The sequence below is a fragment of the Magallana gigas genome, chromosome 2, assembly GCF_963853765.1.
Source record: "Magallana gigas chromosome 2, xbMagGiga1.1, whole genome shotgun sequence".
Lineage (NCBI taxonomy): Eukaryota > Metazoa > Mollusca > Bivalvia > Ostreida > Ostreidae > Magallana > Magallana gigas.
The window spans coordinates 54,927,459-54,949,087 of NC_088854.1; the positions used below are offsets into that span (position 1 = coordinate 54,927,459).

At 31.9% G+C, this 21,629-nt stretch overlaps 2 protein-coding genes across 2 annotated transcripts in view; one reads left to right on the forward strand and one right to left on the reverse strand.

Annotated features, from left to right (window-relative positions):
• LOC105324307 (frizzled-7-A) overlaps positions 1-10,062 on the reverse strand; it is a 70,811-nt gene extending 60,749 nt beyond the window's left edge. The window contains exons 1-2 of the mRNA XM_066077307.1: positions 9,366-10,062; positions 7,877-8,027 (exon numbers count right to left, since the gene is read on the reverse strand). Of these exons, the coding sequence (XP_065933379.1) occupies positions 7,877-8,027; positions 9,366-9,909 (695 nt within the window). The 5' untranslated portion in view covers positions 9,910-10,062. The remainder of the gene's footprint in view (positions 1-7,876; positions 8,028-9,365) is intronic.
• A 4,542-nt stretch (positions 10,063-14,604) lies between these two features.
• LOC117681388 (signal peptide, CUB and EGF-like domain-containing protein 1) lies at positions 14,605-20,951 on the forward strand. Its single transcript, XM_034445632.2, has 6 exons — positions 14,605-14,956; positions 15,143-15,230; positions 18,935-19,123; positions 19,376-19,420; positions 20,284-20,400; positions 20,640-20,951. The coding sequence occupies exons 1-6, from the start codon at positions 14,660-14,662 to the stop codon at positions 20,855-20,857; spliced, it is 954 nt and encodes a 317-aa protein (XP_034301523.2). The 5' UTR covers positions 14,605-14,659; the 3' UTR covers positions 20,858-20,951.
• The last annotated feature ends 678 nt before the right edge of the window (positions 20,952-21,629 follow it).

Consider the following 21,629-nt stretch of genomic DNA (forward strand, 5'->3'; position numbering starts at 1 on the left):
TTATTATGTCTGTTTGTTACACTTTCCTTTCTGCTAGGGGAGTTTCTTAAGAGAAGAAGTATGTCTTATGAGATGATGAATTCAATTTTGATTATAATGTTCTTTGATTTACCTCTATATGGTCATGTTTCCCATACCATCTGTCATCTGGAACCGAAAGTGTTATGCACAGTCGGAATAATAGGCATTAAAATAACATCCTTCCAAAATTGAAATATTTTATTTCGATAATGGTTGTAATGAACCGCATCCTTAACCACAATTGAAATAAATTATTTCAATAGTGGTTGTTATGAAATGCAAACCTAACCACTATTGAAATAATTTATTTCAATAGTGGTTATAATCAAACGTATACCCAACCACTATTGAAATAATTTATTTCATTCAATATTGGTCTTAATGAAGTACATCCTCAACCATTATTGAAAATATCTATCTTAATAGAGATGTTCATTATTACATAAATCTATAATGATATATAAGCTATAATTTTTTTTTAATATGCAGGGGTTTTGAATAGAAGTTCTGGCAATTTACAACGTTGTCTTCTAGTACAAATAATTTACAATTTCCATAAAACATGATATATCTATAGAAAGAGAAAGGTAAAGAAAAAATATGAGCACAATTTCATATGTTTATCTGCGGGGATTGGTTATTTCTGCACAACAGTGGACATCCTAAAATTAGTACATTTATATCATATATCGATTACTGTTACCGTGAAATATGCAAGTCTTTAGTACCTTAATTGTGCATTTGAATTAGTTGTTAGATAAAAAGAAATGTATATGCATGTTTATTTGCAAGAATTGGTTATTTACTTCTACACAGTAGTGAAACTTGTAACATAATTGTGTATTTGATATTATTCGTTAGATTTCTCGCATTTCAAAATAGTTTGCAAATATGATTTACAACTTCTTTCCTTCCAAATGTGTTACAATAGTGATTACATAATTATATTATTTTATAAAGTAATGTATTCCCATCAACGATAAAAAAAAAAATTTAATAGTAGTTGAACTTCAATGGTGTCTGTAAAATAGTTTTTATCATGAAATACATCCTCAATCTCTATTAAAATCATTACTTCAATAGTGGTTGTATTTCAATAGTGGTTGCAAAGTGATTTTTCTAATGAAATAAGTCCCCAACCACTATTGAAATAATTTATTTCAATAGTGGTTTTATTTCAATAGTGGTTGCAAGGTGATTTTTCTAATGAAATACATTCCCAACCACTATTGAAATAATTTATTTCAATAGTGGTTTTATTTCAATAGTGGTTGCAACAGCGCACCCATTTTGAATGTTCTTGCTGTTGTTGTTGTGTATTTCTACGTGCCACTTCAATTACAATAATTAAATGTTTGATAATTGAAACCCTTCGTTTTATGATTTAAAAAATGATAACAGAGGTTAATGTCTTTAAAAATGAAATGCCAGATACACAAAGATGTCGAAAGCAAGTATTTGGGTTATCAAAAATATTTAATATACAATTTCTTAATTCTTAAACGTTTTATTCATGTGTCCACTGTTCTTCGTTTAAAAAAACGTTCTTTTTATTTTTTCTACCCATTTCATGGATCCTGAGGGTCCATGTGGTCTGCCCTTACATTCCCAACTCTGGAAATTTCTCGCATTTCAAACTATCTGGCCGCTGAAATCCAAATATATTAATCAAAGTATTGAAGTACTAGCGGGAGTTGATTTATTCATTATTGTTCAACATTTTAAAAAACATCAAAGATATGAAATTTTACATGTTAAGTAGATACTTAGCTGTATTTGAATGAGTACGCACATATTGTCTTAATATAGACGGAAACCATCATTAGAATCATGTTGTGTCTTATTTAAAGTTAACATTAACGTCCCATGATGCATTATGTGTCAGTAATCAAAATATGTCACCCCTCCAAGCAATATTGAACTATGGCGTAGAAATATATACGACTACAATAAATATCTAAATTGTTCATGTCCTTTAAAGTCTTACTATTTTCAAGGTATTTATTATTAAGTTTTTTTTTAAATACAATGAATCTGAATAGATTTCATCGAATTTATAGACTATTTTCAAGTACTTGTCAGCGGTGATGATTTGTGCTTAGGTCCGAACACTGTTTCATTCCGGCTTGCCATAGTAACTGCATAGAAGAGTTAATTAAAATTAATCAACTCCCAAAAAACGATTCACATTCATTTCTAGCTTCACAACAAAAAGATCGATATGGAGGAATTGTCTTTATCGAAACGGTGCATACGGTTGCATACAAAGTACAGGTTTTTAATAGTTTAAAAGATTTGGCATTATAGTCAAGTTATAAGGCAAAGTTTAGCACAAAGGAATTGAAATCGGTTCACATTTTTTTCCATTCTTAACTACATATACATGGACCAAAAAGAATCATAGATTTGCTTCTTATATTCAATACCAATATAATTAATCAATACATGTACTAATTTAATATTCAATACCTGGAAATTGACCTCACATAGTGAGTGCAATGTCCAGATATTGAATATCATAGGTAATAACACTGAAATTGAAAGAACACTTAAAAGTCAATTATGTCGCTAATAAGTGCTTTAAATATGTGAAACGACTAATGATATTGTATTCAGTTTCTATTTCAACAGTTTTTATTGTTGACTTAAATCACAAAGAAGAAAATCGCGTGAATTGGGATCTAGAAACGTTTGGATGCGTTTACTCATACTTTTTAGAGGGCTGATTTTAGAGTATAAATTAATTAATATTCCTGACAGAGGAAGCTCTGTATAAGGAGATATTAACGTCGTTCTTTTGTTTGATACTTATCAAAATATGAACATTTTCCGTTTGGAGCTGCATTGAAGTGGGGGTGATAATCCAATTTTCAAGATTTGAAAAGAGAAAAAGGATACTTGCTCTTCATAAGACACTTAAAATATAGAGTACTTTCATAAGTTTCGTATTATACGTAAACCTGTGATCTCATTGCCAATTGTTGTTTTTTATTTGTTTTTAAATTATAACAGTGGATCTCATATACCAGATACCTAGTTGTGAATGAAATAAAAAGAAGTAGATGATTATTTATCTACTCAGACTGTGTTTGTATAGATTTTCAAAAAATGTTTTTGTAATGGGTTTTCTTTTGCATTATGAATATTGTTTATTATGCAGATGATATTGCAATATTTGGAGGGGAGGAGATTGTTAATTGACTTCATATGATAAATTAAAGAAAATTTAACATCTTTTAAGATGCATTGTTTTCTATAAGCAACCATTTTAATGTAAAATTGTCTCCATGATCGAACATATTCTATAAAACTAAAATGTCCATCCATGTTTAATAAGAATTACTGAATTAGTAAACCTTTCGACATTTGGGAGTTGATTTTAATCAACTCTCCTATGCACTTGCTCGAGCAAAGCGAAAGCGAAACAGTGTTTGGACCTAAGCACAAATCAATACCGCCGACAACACTTAGTTATTGAAAATAATCGATAAATTCGATGCTATGTATTCTGAAGCATTGTTTTTCAAGAAAACTTATTTATTAATACCATGAAAATAGTAAAATTTTAAATTGTACAAACAGTTTAGATATTTTTTAAAGTCGTATGCATTCCTACACTAGAGTTCAATGTAGTCTCGTTCAACCAGACGCTTGGCTGTCTCCGTTAATATCCGACAAAACAGAGTCTCTCTTGCTTGTCGGTGATAAACGGAGACAGCCGAGCGTTTGGTTGAACAAGACAAGAGTTCAATCTTGCATGGATCTATACAATTTCTCAGAAATATTTCGATTACTGATACTACTTGCCATGCAAAATCACATATCGTTGATTTTGAATAAATGATAATCGATAAATTCAACTCCCGTCAGTACTTCAGTGCTTTGATTTAATATTACACTGTATATTCTATACTAACATTACGTCAACATTTTAAACATTACGAAGGTTAAGGCAGTTGATTAACGTAGAATTAATAAGTAAAAAATATTATTTCATTTAAAAGCGTGGAGATGTACATGATATGTGGTGATTGCGAACAGTGTTCAAAATCAAGAGTCCAAAGGAAAAATACAAAACAGGATCAGAACAAACACAGATCTCTAAAATAAAATAGAGGTAGGGCCAGGTGATATGGAGGATTGGACATCCTCTGCTGACAGTGAAGCACTTACGTACTGCAGTTTTATTTTTTTTCCATTAATTGATAAAACACGTTCGAAAATGAAATGTTTTATTTAAATTTTCAAGAAAAAATTTTCCATCCGTAAAGTTGTTGACGTCTAGAAGTAAATGTGTTGTTGCTCACAATTATAATTTTTATAGAAAAGATTGAGGTTAAACCAAAAAAAAAAAACGTAGTAAAACTTATGATAAGAAATTTCTAATGATCTGCGATGGTAAATTATTTTTTTCCAAAGAATTGTTGTGTTAAATCAAAACTTAGATTTAAAATTAAAAAAAAAAATCCTGTATAACAACTTTGTTCCAAACCTTTTCCTTTTATCTGTTCTCGATTTCCATAATAAATTAATCATAATTCAGCAAAGATTTAATAATAGTAACACGATCAAGGAAAGTTTCTTGTTAAATAAGTGCAGAAACAGATTTGGAGGCCAAAGTTCATCCCAACAATTTCATCAAGTTAAAAAAAAATTCCTAGCAAATTTTCTTGTGAACTCCTAATCCAAATTCTAACTAGTATGGTTGAAAACATGATCTAAAATAATTTTTAACCAATCCACTCATTTTGTCATAAAGGTATGATTCATACCTTTATGAAATCTACAATAAATCTACAATGAAACTTTATGGTTTGTAATCTTTAAACAAAGATCTAAATAAACTATTCCATTCATTAGGTATTAATACAGCATCATCATCACATTATGATATCTTATGTTCTGTATTATTTATCATTATGCTTCTCATATTTCTGTTTTGCATTTGACAAATTGAAAGGGTTTCTGCACACATAATTATAAATAAGGAAAGGCATGATGCCTCTGTCTACATCCCCTTTGTATGTCATTTGGTGCTGATAGAAATCACATGCAATGTGCATGCTTTGAAATTTACTTTTGAAATCTTAATCCACTATACAGAATGTTAGCCAAAACTAAATACCCTAAACATAATATATAAATGCCTAAGACGTGGAGCGTCTTTCGAATTACTATGGAATCATCACATTTGTGGTGGCTCAATTTTCATGGAATTCGTGGGTACCTTTCATCCACGAATTAACATCCTCCACGAATTAATAAATTAGGGTAATAAAGTCATATTTCCTCTGTAGGTTTAAGAGAGTGCACGAAATTACGTCCCCACGAACCTGTAAAACTTTAGCAATCCACGAAAATTGGCCCCCACGAAAATTAATGATTCCACAGTATATGAGGACTATCACAGACCATGGATATTTTATAAATTCTGTACAAAACTTCAGAGCATAGATAACGTAAGTATTTTCTCCATTATATTCATTATATTTGCCCTTAATAAACCCATAGTGTAAATCTGAAAGTATGTAAATCTATATATTTTTTTTATTCTAAGCCTTTTTATTTCATTCTTAAAATAAGACATCCATATGTTATCTTCTAAGATTAATATTAATGAGTGATTGGAAGCTATTTTTAAAAATTGTCTTGGTTTGTCACCTTTCGTAAAACATGAGATGATTAAAAGTCCTTGAAAAATTGTAAGCTCTTTCTTTTGAAATATGATAATAATGGCCATTACAACAGATTTTAATGTAATATTTTTTTAATCTGCGGCTATATATACTACCGGGTGATCCATTATTTCTTATATATAAGTTCACTAAGAAATACCACTTCATAATTTTCATTCTCCAAACAATTGAGGAGAGAGTCCTCTCAAAAAACGAGGGGGTTGTTCTTGGTGTTTGCCTATGAATGGTTTAACTCGGTTAACTCGGTCCATTTCAGGACCAGGTTGATTTTTGAATGTGCCTTTGGTTGGTTGAAGAGACGATTTTACGTACTTAATGCTGAAATCCGGATTACACCGAAAAAGCAGGAGGAACGAGGCTGACAAGAATATAGGTAATGAACTTGTGAACAGGTTTCTTTATATTCCCCAAAATGATCTGATTTTTGGGAGCTGATTTTAATCAACTCTCCTATGCAGTTACTCTGGCAAACCGAAAGTGAAACAGTGTTTTGACCTAAGCACAAATCATCACCGCTGACAAGACGTAGATCTTGAAAATAATAGATAAATTCAGTGTACTGTATGCTGTACCATTGTTTTTCAAAAGAAAAGTATCTATAATTACCTTGAAAATAGTCAGTTTTATATAGTACGAACAATTCAATTGTTTTTTGTAGTTGCATTTATTCCTACGCTAGAGTTCAATAAAGTCTCGTTCAATCAGACGCTCGGCTGTCTCCGTAAATCTCCGACAAGCAGAGAGTCTCTCTTGGTAGTCGGAGATTAACGGAGACAGCCGAGCGTCTGGTTGAACGAGACTAGAGTTCAATATTGCTTGGATCCAGACGTGTACAATTTTAAGAAATATTCCGATTACTGATACACAGTTTGATGGAATTAATTTTATCTTTAAATATTACACAACATGATTCATATGGGGTTTTCTCGAAATTCTTGTCGGAAAAGTTCGAGAATTCATATTATAAAAATTTGCATAACATATCGTTGATTTTAAAATTGATAATAAACAATAAAATCAACTCCCGACAGTACTTCAGTACTTTGATTTCATGTATCAGTTGAATCTACTGTGGTTTCATCAATATTCGATGAATACCAATTTTCGTGGATTTCGTTGTTGAGTTGATCCATGAAATTAAATGTTCATTGAAATGCAATTTCTATTAAGATTTTGTATTGAAAGGGTCATTGGCCACGAATTTACGTATCCTTGAAACTGTGACTTTCACTTTATCCACGAAAATTGATACCCTTGAATATTAATGAAACCACAGTATGTATCTTAAGTGTACTTTCAGAAGCATGCAAAATTGGCAGTCATATTCTGAGAGCCAGTTGTAGATGACGAACAGAACGTGGACTTCGATTGGTGTATCCAATGGTAGTTCAACGGACCCAAAGAACATTGAGAAATATGTTAAACTGCATTATTTTTAAAACCTCCATTTGCTGTAGATGGAAATGTTAAGTTTAGTTGCTATTCTGTATTGTTATTTAATCTATATATCGAAAACTAGTCACATTACATCGGTAAAATTTTATAAAGCAGAGCATTTAACAGATGTATCTTAGCTACATTTATAAAATTAAACATCAGAAACACAATTTGATGTTTTGTTTTTAATAACAATGAGAGAGAGAGAGAGAGAGAGAGAGAGAGAGAGTCCGTATGTTCAGAATTTTATACAATTACTGCACTTATTTGTTAAACATCACAACAGTATGTATAACAAAAGTAGAAAAGAGGTATATAAGAATTGTTCAATGATCGATGATACTTGTTATGTTTTTAGCTAGTTCTCGGATAGGCATTTTCAGCCGACGTAGCATTTCGTTCATGAACATGTAGAAAGTCGTTTCCTCTCGTAATTTCCGTTCTTGCTGTACCAAGACGGCGTACTCCATTCGTCTTAAATCCTTGGGTCGAATCTTCTTACGCTGACCCATATTTGTTACATTTTTTGACCTATAACGCATAAAACTTTATATTTATTTATCATTAATTCAGCGGTGAACCTTTGAACTAATTAATACACAAAAATATGTGTAGTTACAGAAAAAACTTAATGCCGCCTTCCCAACATTTATTAGATAATTATTGTGAAAGTCAAAATCATTTAATAAGAACAATAAAAAGTAAGAATGAATTGTGTTTACACGCTTGGCTCATTGTAAGTCGTCGTTTTAGTGACGGTACTAGATGTAGAGTTTACTACCGCTACGGTGACTACATTCCTGTTATCCTGTGTCTGCTTAGAAATGTTGTAAGTGACTGTGCTCTTGTCTCCTTCATCTTTGTTTCTTTCGTCTGTAATGATAATTGCTTCAATGAAATAATTTTGCAAAATATATAACACTCTACAATGAGATTTCAGTGCGTTAGAAAAAAAACTGCTGAACAAAACAATTGTATCTTAGAAATGGGTCTGGTTATACTTAGCAATAATGGTATAGTTAGCAAAATTAAATGTTAATATAGGAATGACTGTATACATTTTTTTGTTCATCGATAAATGAATCTAAAAACCGCATCGCAAACTTTATGAAAGCCGAAGGCTTTCATACAAAAGTTTGCGGTGCAGTTTTTAGATTCATTTGTCGATGAGCAAAAAAATTATACTGTCAATGCTTATATTTCAATTTCAAACACAAATGTTGTATATTTAAGCGAAATTTATTGTAAAAAGCAAGAGTTAACAAGAAACAAACAAGGTCATGAAATTAACACGCGGAGTGATTTACTCGAGGGGTTGTTTATTGTGTATTACTCTTGATCTGGCTTTACATTTACATTGATTGAACAATTTTGAAAAACAGAATTGTTTATAAAAGATATATTTGAGGTTTGTTTTTTCAACAGCGATTGTTGAAACAGGTATGCACCCTCACTGCCCTGGTCGTCGGGATAGTTGGACCCCGCACCGCCATCGCTCGCTGATGCCAAGCTGGAGAGAGTCTTGCTTATTGCGAGTTTCTGGTTTCCCGAGCATTTTCTCGCATAGTTGCGGATAGAACCTTCGTTTCTGTGTCCACTCAATAACATTATATGACGAAATTCTATTCCTGCGTCACTAAGCGCCTGAATGCTAGTTGCTCGGAGGCAGCGTGCTGTGTACCGTTGTTTACACTTAACATTTTTGGATATATCACACATAAAAAAATCCTCATCAATTTCTTGCAGAAAATTTAAATCTTCACCATTTTCTTCCATTTCTAGTCTCACTTTGAAATCTCCGTGCTCATCCGATTCCATCGAGAAAATGATTTATTATTCTTGCAGACGTTTATGTATATTTCATTTCCTTAACAAATACTACTATAGCTAATGTTAATCTTCTGCACCATTCATACATGTATTTCTATTTTGTATGGTATATATAAAACTAAAAATCGTTATTGTTTCGATGCACTGCCAATGGGTTAGTATTGAGTCTGTGCAGAAAGTAGAACGCTAAACTCGCATTCATCGAGCTATGAACGGAAAAGAGCGTAATGGTGAGAGATGGGAAGAAAGTGATATACACAAAGAAAATTGAATTATATGAACATTTTTAAGAGGTTCTGGAAATGTCAGGTTCACAAAGATGAATAAAGCAAGTGAATGGTTATTTGAAGAAGAAAAATTATTCAATATCTCAATTCTTACTTCCTATCTTTAGTCGTCCTCTGTCCCCAGTTTCAGGAATGTTATTTGTATTTTGCTGTCCATTTTCTCGTTCCTTGGGATAGGGAGTAGACTCCATAGAGTTAGGAAAGTTTTCTCCCACACACATTCCAGATTCGGGAAATTTTTCGCATTTCAAACTTTCTGGCCACTCAAATCCAAATTTATTCATTAACGTTTCGCATCCATTTCTCGCTTTATTACACAGAGAGCGACACGGAGGAATTGGCTTCCCCGAAACGGTGCACACGGGAGCATACAAAATACACAGGAAAAACTGCAGTTTAGGGCTACACTGGACTTTCACAAGGGGAAATAACTGATGAACCTCTAGTCCGGCGTCTTCTTGTTTTTGATGGTTTAAAAGATTTGGCATCATAGTCCATTTATAAGGCATGTTTTTGCATGATGGAATCGAAATCGGTTCACATTTACCGTGAGATGGTAACACTCTTTGTCCATTCCCAATTACAATTACAAATGCAAGGCGCAAAAAGAGAGACAGATTCGCTTTTAAATTTGCCATATCAAAATTTTCTAAATGCAGTGCATTTACTCGTGAAGGCAATGCATGGGTATTGAAGACTTAATGTAATGATCCTAGAATTAAAAGAATACTGATAAGTCGTTCCCGCATCTAATAAATGTCTTCAATAAAACGATTATTAATATTTATATTCCTTCAACTTCTATTTAAGTTTCTAGATCGTTGAAATATATTACTACATGTACATGTACAAACAAAACCGTATAAACTGAGATCTAGAAACTTTTGGATGCGCATACTCATATACTTAAGAGGTCTGTATAATAGACTAAATGTATATACATGCATAATTATAACATACACAAAGAGAGCTCGGTGTAATGGCATTTTAACATCATTGTTTGATACTTGAAATATGAATAATTTTAGGAGTTGCATTGAAGTGCTTTGATGACAAAAGCTTCTCTAAACAAATAAAGAAGAAAAAAGATGCCTTTCTAAAACAATTTACTGTACTTTCACATTAAAATTTCTATGATGTACATGTACTTGTGATCCTTGCTAGATGTACAATGTACGTTATATACCATTGACCTAGTTGTGCTAGATGTACAATGTACGTTGTATAAATTTTAACAATGTCTTTTGTAGGAGGGTTTTCTTTGCATTTTAAATATTGCTTTTACGGAGATGAAATTGCATTCATTTTTCCCTGATGGAATGTGTATTCTACGGATACTAATGTGTAATAAGTAGCACTGCAATGTATATACATGTAATGAAAATATAATTAAAGTTTACGAGGGTTCTTTGGTCTCTGCAAATAAAACACTGTGTTGATCTCCTTAAAAAGATCAAAGTACTGAAAGTACTGAAAGACGGGGTCTTAAAAGTTTGAATGTTTGTAAATGTCCACTTTTTCCTCGAATATGAATCTATGTTAAAATTTGGCTTTTTGCAATTGCCTGATACCTTGTCAAAGTTTTACTGAATCCCGGCCGGTACTGACCTTCATGATTTAAAAAAATTAATGAAATAAGACCCCAACGAAATTTTAAAAAAAAAATACAACTAACCTGGAAAATTAAAACAACTATATCAAGGTAGATAATTTAAATCATAAGATTAATTTAATTTTCAGTCGCAATTTCTCGGGCCTTTCCGGCAGGCTCGGAAAAACACCTCAAATGTATTACCTAGGCGTCCATGACAACCCCCTTTTTATAAAACTTGATATAAATACAACACATTTTACGATCTGTTGAGATGTAAGCTAGACTTCATTAAAATAAATGATTTACCCTAAAATATAACACTGAAGCGACTTATAGGGCTTTCTAGCCGATACTTATTTTAATGGGAAGCGACTCCATTTTGTTTAAAATTCTAACATCCGGTAATGTTAATACATTCGAGGTGTTTTTCCGAGCCTGTCGGAAAGGCCCGAGAAGTTGCGATTGATTTAATTTTGTGATCGAAGGGAAAATCCACAAGTCGGACGGTATCCGTTTATGAAAACTCGAATACTCTCAAACTACTGAATTACCGAACAAAGTTAACATTTGTATACCGATAACAAATACAGGCACCTGACGTTAGAAGTATTAATATTTTCTTTTTACAATAAGATTATTCCAAGTACTATAACAATAACAAGGTTCGTCACGGTCGCCATTTTGATTTTCAGACCGACTTCTCTGACACGATTTTTCTTGCAGCGATTTATGTAAAATTAAGCCGTTTGCCACTGACTACTTTTTTGTGTAAAATCGTGCATCATCTACACGAATTAAGAAAATGGAGACCGAAAGTGAATGAATCTTGTCGAATGATAAAGGCATTAACTGATAAATGTAAAGAGATTAGTCAATTAAAGGACTTGTTAGAAAAAAATAAGTAGAATGTCATGATCAGTCACTTAGTGCTAACGAAGGAGAGAACTTCAAGATGTCATGCCTAAGAAACATATTCACACGGCGGTAATATGTTTTATCGACAATTGATAAAGCAATTATGTTTATTGTATGATTATTGTAAATTGTTTATTTTAGGTATTAATTCAGAATTATTTGATTTTAAAATTTCTAATGCAAAGTTGACACTTTTAACAGAGAAATTAACAAATGTTGTAGGACATTGTCATTTCAGGGATCTGCGTGTTTTCAATACACGTCTATTAAGCGCAAATTTTCGTGCGTGGCTTGGAAAAAATGAACTTAATTTCGAAAGCGATTTAATTTGATTTTTTTCGAAGAGCTACAATAAAGGATTTGTAATTCAGATTTTAAAACTACGATATAAACTATCATAATGAGTTTTCATCTTCTTAAAATTGAGATAAGTACTATTTTTATTTACATATATTACCACATGGTAAATTAAAAATCTAAAACATAACAACCATGCATTATCTCTGAATCCATATGTCTAACATTGGTGTGAGATATTTACCGATTGGAGAAAGATCAACTGAGTTTTTTTATGATAGACATTAATTATCGATGAAGAATTTTTTAAAATCATGAATGTAACTGAATTTGTCTGTTATAAAGTATAGGGAAAAAAGTGTAAACTTATATCTTATAACATTTAAAAAAAATACATATATATTCCAACTAAGCCGGACAACATGAACATTAACATTTAACTTGGTTCTTCAAACGATAAGATTTTATGTATTGTTTGATGTATTGGTCACCCAAAATGTATAATCTATAGAGATTTATACAATGCATTGTTCAAAATTTAAATTCAGTTTAATTCAGTAAAGAGTCAATGAACGAGAAGGCAAATTTAGACTTGTTTTTTTTTCTATGTACAAAATTCCTTTATAGACGATCAGCAGTCATACAGCAAGTAGACTGGAAGCCAATGAAACACCTATTTGTAAGACAATATGTAATTCCTGATATGCAAGACATCTGTGTATAACCCGTCCAGATTTTAACTTCGGCTCTTGCATGAAGTTTGGTAGTATTCAGGGGATATATTGTTAAAATGATATTCACAACTTTAAAAAAAATGGCATATTGCGTTTGGGAACTTTACTTTCGATTCAACCATAAACCTCTCCTATTTATTAATGAGCTCGTCCACCAACTAAAACGTCAACGGCGTTGTGCATTCAGTTACGTTACTCATTTCACAAATCGCTACAACTATTGAATCCGAGCAAGAATATTTTGATCAATAAAACTATTTGTGTATTTTCTTTATAGAATTTGATTTATACATAGAGGACTTAAAAAGATTTAATGCGTGTTTTTATAATATATATTTACTGAAATGCATGAAAACTCCTGCACTATTTTCTTACGCGTAGACTCAATTCATGTGTTCTGTGCGTGCCTTCCGGTTTGAGACTTCGGCTGACAGTAAACTAATAGACGGGGTCCCGTGACCCCGTCTAAAAATCACTACATGTGTTTGAAAATAAAGGAAATATAGGAGTTTTAAAAGGTAAAATATCAGGATTTTGTTAGTTTATATTTCATCGCTAAACAAATCATTTCTAGAAAATTAGGTAGATCTGATGGTTAATATGTTGACCATTTTGCCACCTTAAAAGATGTATCGAAGTGTTAGATATACAGAGTCCAATGGGGACAATTCAGAATATGACTAGAATTTCCAAAACCTGGTAAGTTGACACCACGCCTGTTTGTACTTTTTCCTTTTTATTCTTGTCTAAATAATATTGATGCAATATAACGAACCAATTAAAAAATTTCTCTTAAAAAATCTCCTTTTGGCTTTCTGAAATCAGAGTTATTAAAACATTAAAACTAAGAAAAATTAGCAATAAGTAATATCGATCAAACTCAAAATAGTCAAAAGTAATTGAACTTCAAAAATATTATGTTTATATATTTTATTTACAATCAACAATAAAACTTTCAAAACAATTTCAACAAATTCATACACTTTGAAGATTTTTTAAAATTTAAAATGGTTTTGTTAAAGTCGAATGAGTGAGTGGATTTAAACACATAATTTTTAAAAATAGCAAATGTAAGTATTAGAATTTATTTAATGGTTAAATGTATTCATTTTCTAATGTTGTTTCCTTTAGATAAACAATTCTGTTCATGTTGACGCTTCTCACATTGCCATTTACAATATCTGCTATTGTTACAATAATGATTTCCTGGGGAAAAATACTCTAAGAATTAAGGCTTTTCAATCTGACGCTCTTTTACCTGTTTAAAATAGGTAAATAGATAAAAAAAATAAAACCAAATCAACACCGGTAATAATTCATTGTATGGAAACAATCTAAAATATCGACAAAAATATCGGACAAACGACCATCAATCGCCAGCACTGGTTCTTTCTTGAACTTCATTTTACCCTAGACTCAAAAATACACAGAAGTTGTAAATGAGATACATGTTTTAAGGATTTTTAATAACGATTAATTAATGTGAGATGGAGATATTTCTACCACCAAAATGAACCAAAAAATCCATCTACATGTACTTTCTAATAAACAAAGGATCAAATACAGAAAACATAAAAGAATCTTTCAAATTTTCTGAATCCATTTATTCGTTTAGAAAATAATTGCATATCATGCATTATTGCAATTATATTAATTGGCCTGTTATAGAATTGTCCAATAAAGATCAATTATTCATTGAACGTTTGTTGAGTTTTTATTTGTTGACAATTTCTCAAACACCATCTAAGATAGATTATTCTTGAATCGATACAATCTTACCTGTGTATCCAGGTTCCAATATTAAATATTGGTTGCTTCTTTGTGCTTCTAAACACTCTCTCCAGCAAAATGAGAGTTTCCTGTATTATTTTTTCAGTTTTCTTACCAAATTCTGTGATTGCGAGTTGTTTAGAGCGTTTGACTCATGGCTATCGTTTAGACAACTTCACTACAGAAATTATATCCAATATTGGTGTCCACACTTGTATTAAAGAATGTCTTCTTCGTAAACCTCACTGTCAATCCATCAATTACAACATACAACATTTCCTGTGCGGACTCAACTCTAGAGAGGATGAAGACATCGAGTTGGAGGGAGTCCCGGACTACAACAGTATCTTCGCTAACGTGGTGACAGATTCGCTGGTATGGTCACTATCTGCTCTATATACATTGTTTCACATTATTTTGAAAGCTTTAGACTTGTGGTTTTCAATTATATTCATGTGGTTACAGTGTATTCGTTATACAGTGTATTCGTTAATGACCGTTTGTGAATTACATCAACTCCCCTCAGTACTTCAGTACTTTGTTTAAATCTTCCTTTGACAGCAATCTCTTGGAAAGTGCAAGGAAGTAGTCTGCCAACCCCTTCATAAATGTGTCACGACCCAGTTCACTGAAGTTTGTATTTCAACAGGTATTGTCAAAATATGTATTTTGCTTTCTTTCTTCTTTCGATTACAATTATTTTTTTACTTTGAATCTGGCATATATATAGTTGTAAGGTTTGCAAAATTCTTACATCGAAGCTTGAGTATTTTTTACGTCTTTTAATGTGTAAGCGCTATGACCGTTAGGTTAGGCCGAGCGCAGATATTTATGGTTTGAAACGCAGACAGTAGGACCCCCTGCTAACTTAAACCATAAAGTTGAACCAAACGTACATATAGCATGATCAGTGTTCATTATAACATCATCTTTAATACGTAAACAATTTATAAATGGTCTGTCTTTGTAAATAGCTGAAGGAAAGTGTGTGATAGCATGAATTTGTTATTTCTTGTTCCAATGCTTATCCATTTAACAAGTTGATAAATTTTTTTATTTACGTTTTATCAAGTATCTAAAAGATCGGTTCCTTGCTGCTAGTGTATTTATTTTCCATCTAATGATTTGATAAGATCGACACGTGAAACTAGTCTTATATCTGATTAATTATCTGGTTTGCATAGTCAATTATTTTTATTTAAAATACTTTCCATTGAAAACTCGGGACATTGTTTTAAAAAATAGAGTAAATGGTCAATAAACATAGAAAAGTGCCACTCGGTTTAAGCATTGAATGCTTATTTTGGATGTCGTGTGTCCTACATAGTTTACATTTTTGGGAGTCGATTTTAATCAACTCTCCTATGCAGTTACTCTGGCAAACCGAAAGTGAAACAGTGTTTGGACCTAAGCACAAATCATCGCCGCTGACAAGACTTAGTTCTTAAAAATAATAGAAAAATTCGATGTAACGAATGCTAAAGCATTGTTTTTCAAGGAAACTTATCTATAAACACTTTGAAAAAAGTAAGATTTTATATAATACGAACAATTTAGATATTTTTGTAGTCTCATGTGTTCCTACGCCAGAGTGTAATAAAGTCTCGTTCAACCAGACGTTCGGCTGTCTTCGTAAATCTCCGACAAGCAGAGAGGCTCTCTTGTTTGTCGGAGATTACCGGAGACAGCCGAGCGTCTGGTTGAACGAGACTAGAATTCGATATCAATAGTGCTTGGATCCATACGATTTTTAGAATTGTTTCGATTCGAATACATAGTTAGAAATCTATCTTTAAATATTACACAACATGATTCATATGGGGTTTCTCGAAATTTTTGTCGGAAAAGTCTAAAAATTCATATAATAAAAAAGTGCGTAATTCAAATACAGATTAGAAACTAATTGCCATGCAAGATAAGTTGATTTTAAAATAAATGATAATCGATAAAATCAACTCCCCTCAGTATTTCAGTACTTTGATTAATGTATGTTATAAAATGGCATTGTTTTGAAGACTTGGGTGTACAGAGATCGATCATTGACTGAACAGTCTTAATCAGTGTAAATGATTAATATATTTGCTACAAAAGCAAAACAATCAGATAATATTTTGTATTATGTTCTGGTCGATATTTCTCAGGGTACAAGACGTCATACTGACGTTGAAAATTAATTAGGTTTTCTACGTCTTTTGTTCAACGTCTTGTACGAGTAATGTTGTTTTTCGGTTATTCAACGTTGTCAACCATAATCAACGTATTTTTAACGTTGGTACAACGTTGTATGCCTGCTTGGATGACACAACTAGAGGTGCATTATAGGAATTGAATACCGCGCGTTTGCGCGGTATGATAATTTGTCTGCTCCACTTGGTGTGTCATAGGACCGACGACATCCGAAAACAAGCATTCAGTGCTTGTATTTATTTTTCGTACTGATGTCTATTTGAATGATATATTTTTTTATCGCGGCTATAAAACTATTATTTACGCTCTTTCAAGTCGGTGATATGACATGAACAACCATACTAACATGTTATTTAGTTAGTTTTCATGACAAAAAATATAGTCCAGAATCTTTGTGGAGAAAAATCTATTTTATTAAGGAGAAGATGTATATTAATGATTGTTTTTCAAAAGTACATATGAAATTGGTTTTGTATGGTTACGGCGAATTAACAAAGTGTATTTATAGAAATTTGAATGTCGGAGATTTCCAATGCAAACATAAGGGTAAGTATACACTGAATGTAAATAATTAGTTATTTTGTTGAACAAAATAGCGGCCAACATGGCGGCGCCAATGGACTGGAAGAAACTTTTCCAGCCCATAGTATCCCTGATTCAACTTTTTCTTATAGAGACTTGTTACCATTAAGCCTCGCTTCGCCCGCCTCTCGCTGCGCTCGGTATAATGTTTAGCCAGAGAGCTTAGCTAATTTAAGAGACTGTTATTCTAGTACCCACATTTTTGTAAGATGTGAATAGATGTGGTCTTACCATTTTTGTAATCCAAATGGTAAGTGGTAACTAGTTTACAAAATAACAGTTCATCGTATGTTAAATTGATTCCTCGGTTGATTGACTTTTAATGTCTTAACATCACAAAAAGCACCAGTTGCTATCATGACAATCGTTTTAGAAGCATTAAACATTTTTCATTGATATTATATATTAAGGAAGGAGTCTTTTCATTATCAAACATACTTCTTAAAATAAGAAATGCATGAAATTTTGACACAGTCAAACGGATCATATTACTTAATGATTCTATCAGTTTAATTAAATTTGACCTTTTTGTTTTCGGATAAAGGTCAGGTCAAGGTCACTACCTTTTTCCTCAACGTAAAGAATGATAAAAATAAGTGTAGCTCTTTATAGTTCTGTAGACATTTGTTTAAGATTTGAAGATTCAAATCTTCAGTGAAATCATAGACCATGAGAGTGTCTATCAGCTTATACTACTAAATTGGAATAAATATTTATACTAAAATTGATATTGCTTAGCCCGCATTTCCTCTAATTTTCTTAAATTTTGAAGAAATTTTGATTATTTTTTTATGCTTCCAATAATAAAATATTTCTAATTTTTTATGTATTATGAAGACTTTATATAAAGATATAAATTGACAGAAAAGCTAATATATTGACCATTTCATAAGAGAGAAAAACTGATTTTAGTGATTTTTTCACAAAAATCAATGTATAGAATGGGCGCTTTGAAAAGCTTATAAAAATGTAATTTGATAGGCAAATCATATTTTAAAAACATATTCTGAAACCCAAATATCATATTATTAATTCACATTAGTAAAAAAAAATTCAACATTATTCAACATTCAATTCAACATTATTGTTATTGTTTTTAAAATGCTAAAACAGACTCATTATATATATATAATCTGCAGCAATTCTGAATTGCGCAACATGTGATATTTTCCTACGCCAATGTTACGCCAAAAATATAGTCCTTGTTCCATTCTAAACATTGATTACATTTTTCTATGCCAAGTTGTATGATAGTAAAAAAGAAAGAAAAATATACTATTTTAATTTCCTTTCATCTTGATTTAATGAACAATTAATCAAATTTACGTTTGACAAGTCGAAAACCAGAAAAGACTTCCTTAATGTAATGCTCACTTTGCGTCCTCTGAATATGGGCCAGGAACCAAGAAGTACGGTTGTAAATTGAATTACATTATCATACATTGCATGGTGCTTGGTATTTTTTATCCTCTATGTTACTTTTTATCAAGTAGATTTTTTGGGAGGGGTCAAGTGATGATACATGTAACAAAATTCACTTCACTTCTACAAAATCACAAATATGTCTTGCATTCATCTGTATAGCTTGTAGCAAAGGAACGTATGGTAAGGATGGTCAGTGCCTGCCTTGTCCCGTGGGTCAGTACAACGATGGCTCTAAGCAATGGTGTTCTTATTGCCCTCCTGGAAGATACAATAACAAAACGGGGTCAAGTTCTTGCCGACGGTGTCCAAAGGGTACTTACAATACGTTACACGGCCAGACTACCTTAGGTAAGACTTAAACCAGGTAATGTGTCAAACCAACTGGCAAATTGAAAACCTGTTCGAGTTATTTTGGTATTTCATTTTTCCAGGTGATATGAAAGTGTTTGACTCAATGCAACGCTGTACACTTGGTTTACCCTATTACTTTTGAATACAGCTATAATTCCTCTGCTATTGATGCCAGTACCGTTATTGTGTTGAGCCAAGAGTACTAATGGTGATTTATATGGTATATAATAATCTATCTTTTATTTTCAGATTCTTGTGTACCGTGTTCACCTGGAACTTATCAGTCTAAATCAGGTTAGGTATAATAATTGATGCAATATCCTTACAGGCCACTCAATTATGTTTCAGTGTTACCACATCTGTTTTTAACCTAACGATGAAATTTACACTCCATGGAATTAATCTTTACCAAATCACGTTACATAAGATATAACATTCTTGTTATCATTAGATTTTATCCAGATAGCTTTATATCCGTGTTTATGAACTGAAAATAATTTTATATGGGCTTTGTTCGCCTACTTTTTCTCCACATATGCCTATTTTTTCTTAATTTGGAACCATCTCCAATTTCAACCAAAAAATAATACATTTCATTCTATGTAATGGAATATTCAAATTTTCTGAATTAAAAGAGTCATCATTTTTATGAGGAGATTTGGGTGTTTTAAATGTTTAAAGGTTTTACAGCTGTTTTAGGTGTGTTGAAATCTTCTCAAGACCAAGCTAATAAAAATATTACGAAACCTTTGCAATATATTCATGTTATATTACATGAAAGTAAATGTGATTTTGCGAAATCAATTTTTTGTCACTATTATCTAAGCATTAAGTGAATATATAGATTCAGTTATCAATGGCTTTACACTCTGTTGGATATAATTTGATTAAATTTTTGGTTCATCAAAGACTAGAATTAAAGTTACCATTGATTCATTTTATTTTATGGGCGACATTTGCATGGATAGCACTACTTTCTAAATCATTAGATCATGGGGAAATAAATTAAACATTTTATCCTTTATTTACATATCTTTAGAATCATCTGAATTTTCATAACTTTGACACCACAGTACTGGTTATTGTTTGAATATACATGTATTTTGAAATTTTAAACAAAATTGATTAAATAATCTGCCTTTTCCATTCCGGTTCAGGTCAAAGGAAATGTTTGAATTGTCAAAATTCATATCAAGATCAAAAAGGCCAGGCATCCTGCAAATTATGCTCCAATCTCTCTCAATGTGTCAACGATGAGAGAACAGAGTGCCACAGTTCGTATTCAGATAACGGTGTATATTTCAATTATTTGAAATTCAAAAGTATCGTCGTTTGATATAAATTTTGGCAGATCATCAGATGTTTTAAAATTTAATTTTCCGAAAAATTAAATATAATGCTTTTATAAATCAAATCAGAATTGGTGATCTGTTGATTGTAGCTCTTCGTGATCTGTTGATTGTAGCTCTTCGTGATCTGTTGATTGTAGCTCTTCGTGATCTGTTGATTGTAGCTCTTCCCCAACATGTGAAACGGATGGGATATGACGGGTACAATGAGGGGGACAAAAACAAACCTCAATGCAAGAAGGCATGCCGGGAGAAACTGGACTGTGTTGGTTTCACTGTGTCTCCTGATGACAACTCGACCTGTTATACACACACACGATTCAGACTTACGCAATCAAAATCGACTAATTTCTACGAATTTCCATCTGGCTGTCATCCTTGATATGTCTAATCCAGGATAATCACAAAAAATAAAAATCTCTTTTTTCAAAAACCAAATTTCCAGTAATATTTAACCCTTTGCATATAAGCTCCCAGGGACAATGATTGTATCATAATGGGATTTTTCGTGGATATTAAAAAGCAATCTGAACTATTTTTCTGATAAACGTTAAGGCTGTAAATTGTGAAATTGATACGGAATCAAGCTAGTATACAAAATGTCTAAACTTATTGATGGCGTTACTTCCATAAATGATTTAGAGTAGAGCCGGGGTCAAATTCAAAATGTAGAAAAAATAGTTGAACCAAATTGCAGGTTCCTAATATTACCTCTATAAACAGAAGTGATTGATGATGTTGCTTCAAATGTATTCATGCTATCCTACATTGCATCAGAGTATGACCAGATTTGAAAGGGGTCAATGTTTCTAACAAATAATAACTAAAGTCCTTTTAAAGAAATTTTGGATATTGAAAGATCTGTTAAAGTAAAATGTAAGCAATATAATTAATTTTCATTGATGGGGGTGGGAGTGGGGTGTGGACGGGTTATTTTAAATTTCATTTTACATTGAAAAATTTGAATATCAGACGAAATACTTTTACGAAGCAAATATAAGCGTACGATTTGTGAAATGAATGTAAAATGATAGCAAGATGATGTTTCAGGGGAATCCTTAGTAGTCATTGCAATTCGTCGGACTGAGAAGGGGAGCAATTTTTACACAGAAATGAAGCCTTTTGAAGAAAACAGAGATTATTATTTTATATCA

Bases quoted from the DNA above. Each gene is read 5' to 3' on its own strand.
- LOC117681388 (XM_034445632.2), top strand. From the start codon at position 14,660: ATGAGAGTTTCCTGTATTATTTTTTCAGTTTTCTTACCAAATTCTGTG. The intron at 19,124-19,375 runs GTAAGACTTAAA...TTTTATTTTCAG, and splicing joins ACACGGCCAGACTACCTTAG to ATTCTTGTGTACCGTGTTCA. The intron at 19,421-20,283 runs GTTAGGTATAAT...ATTCCGGTTCAG, and splicing joins AACTTATCAGTCTAAATCAG to GTCAAAGGAAATGTTTGAAT.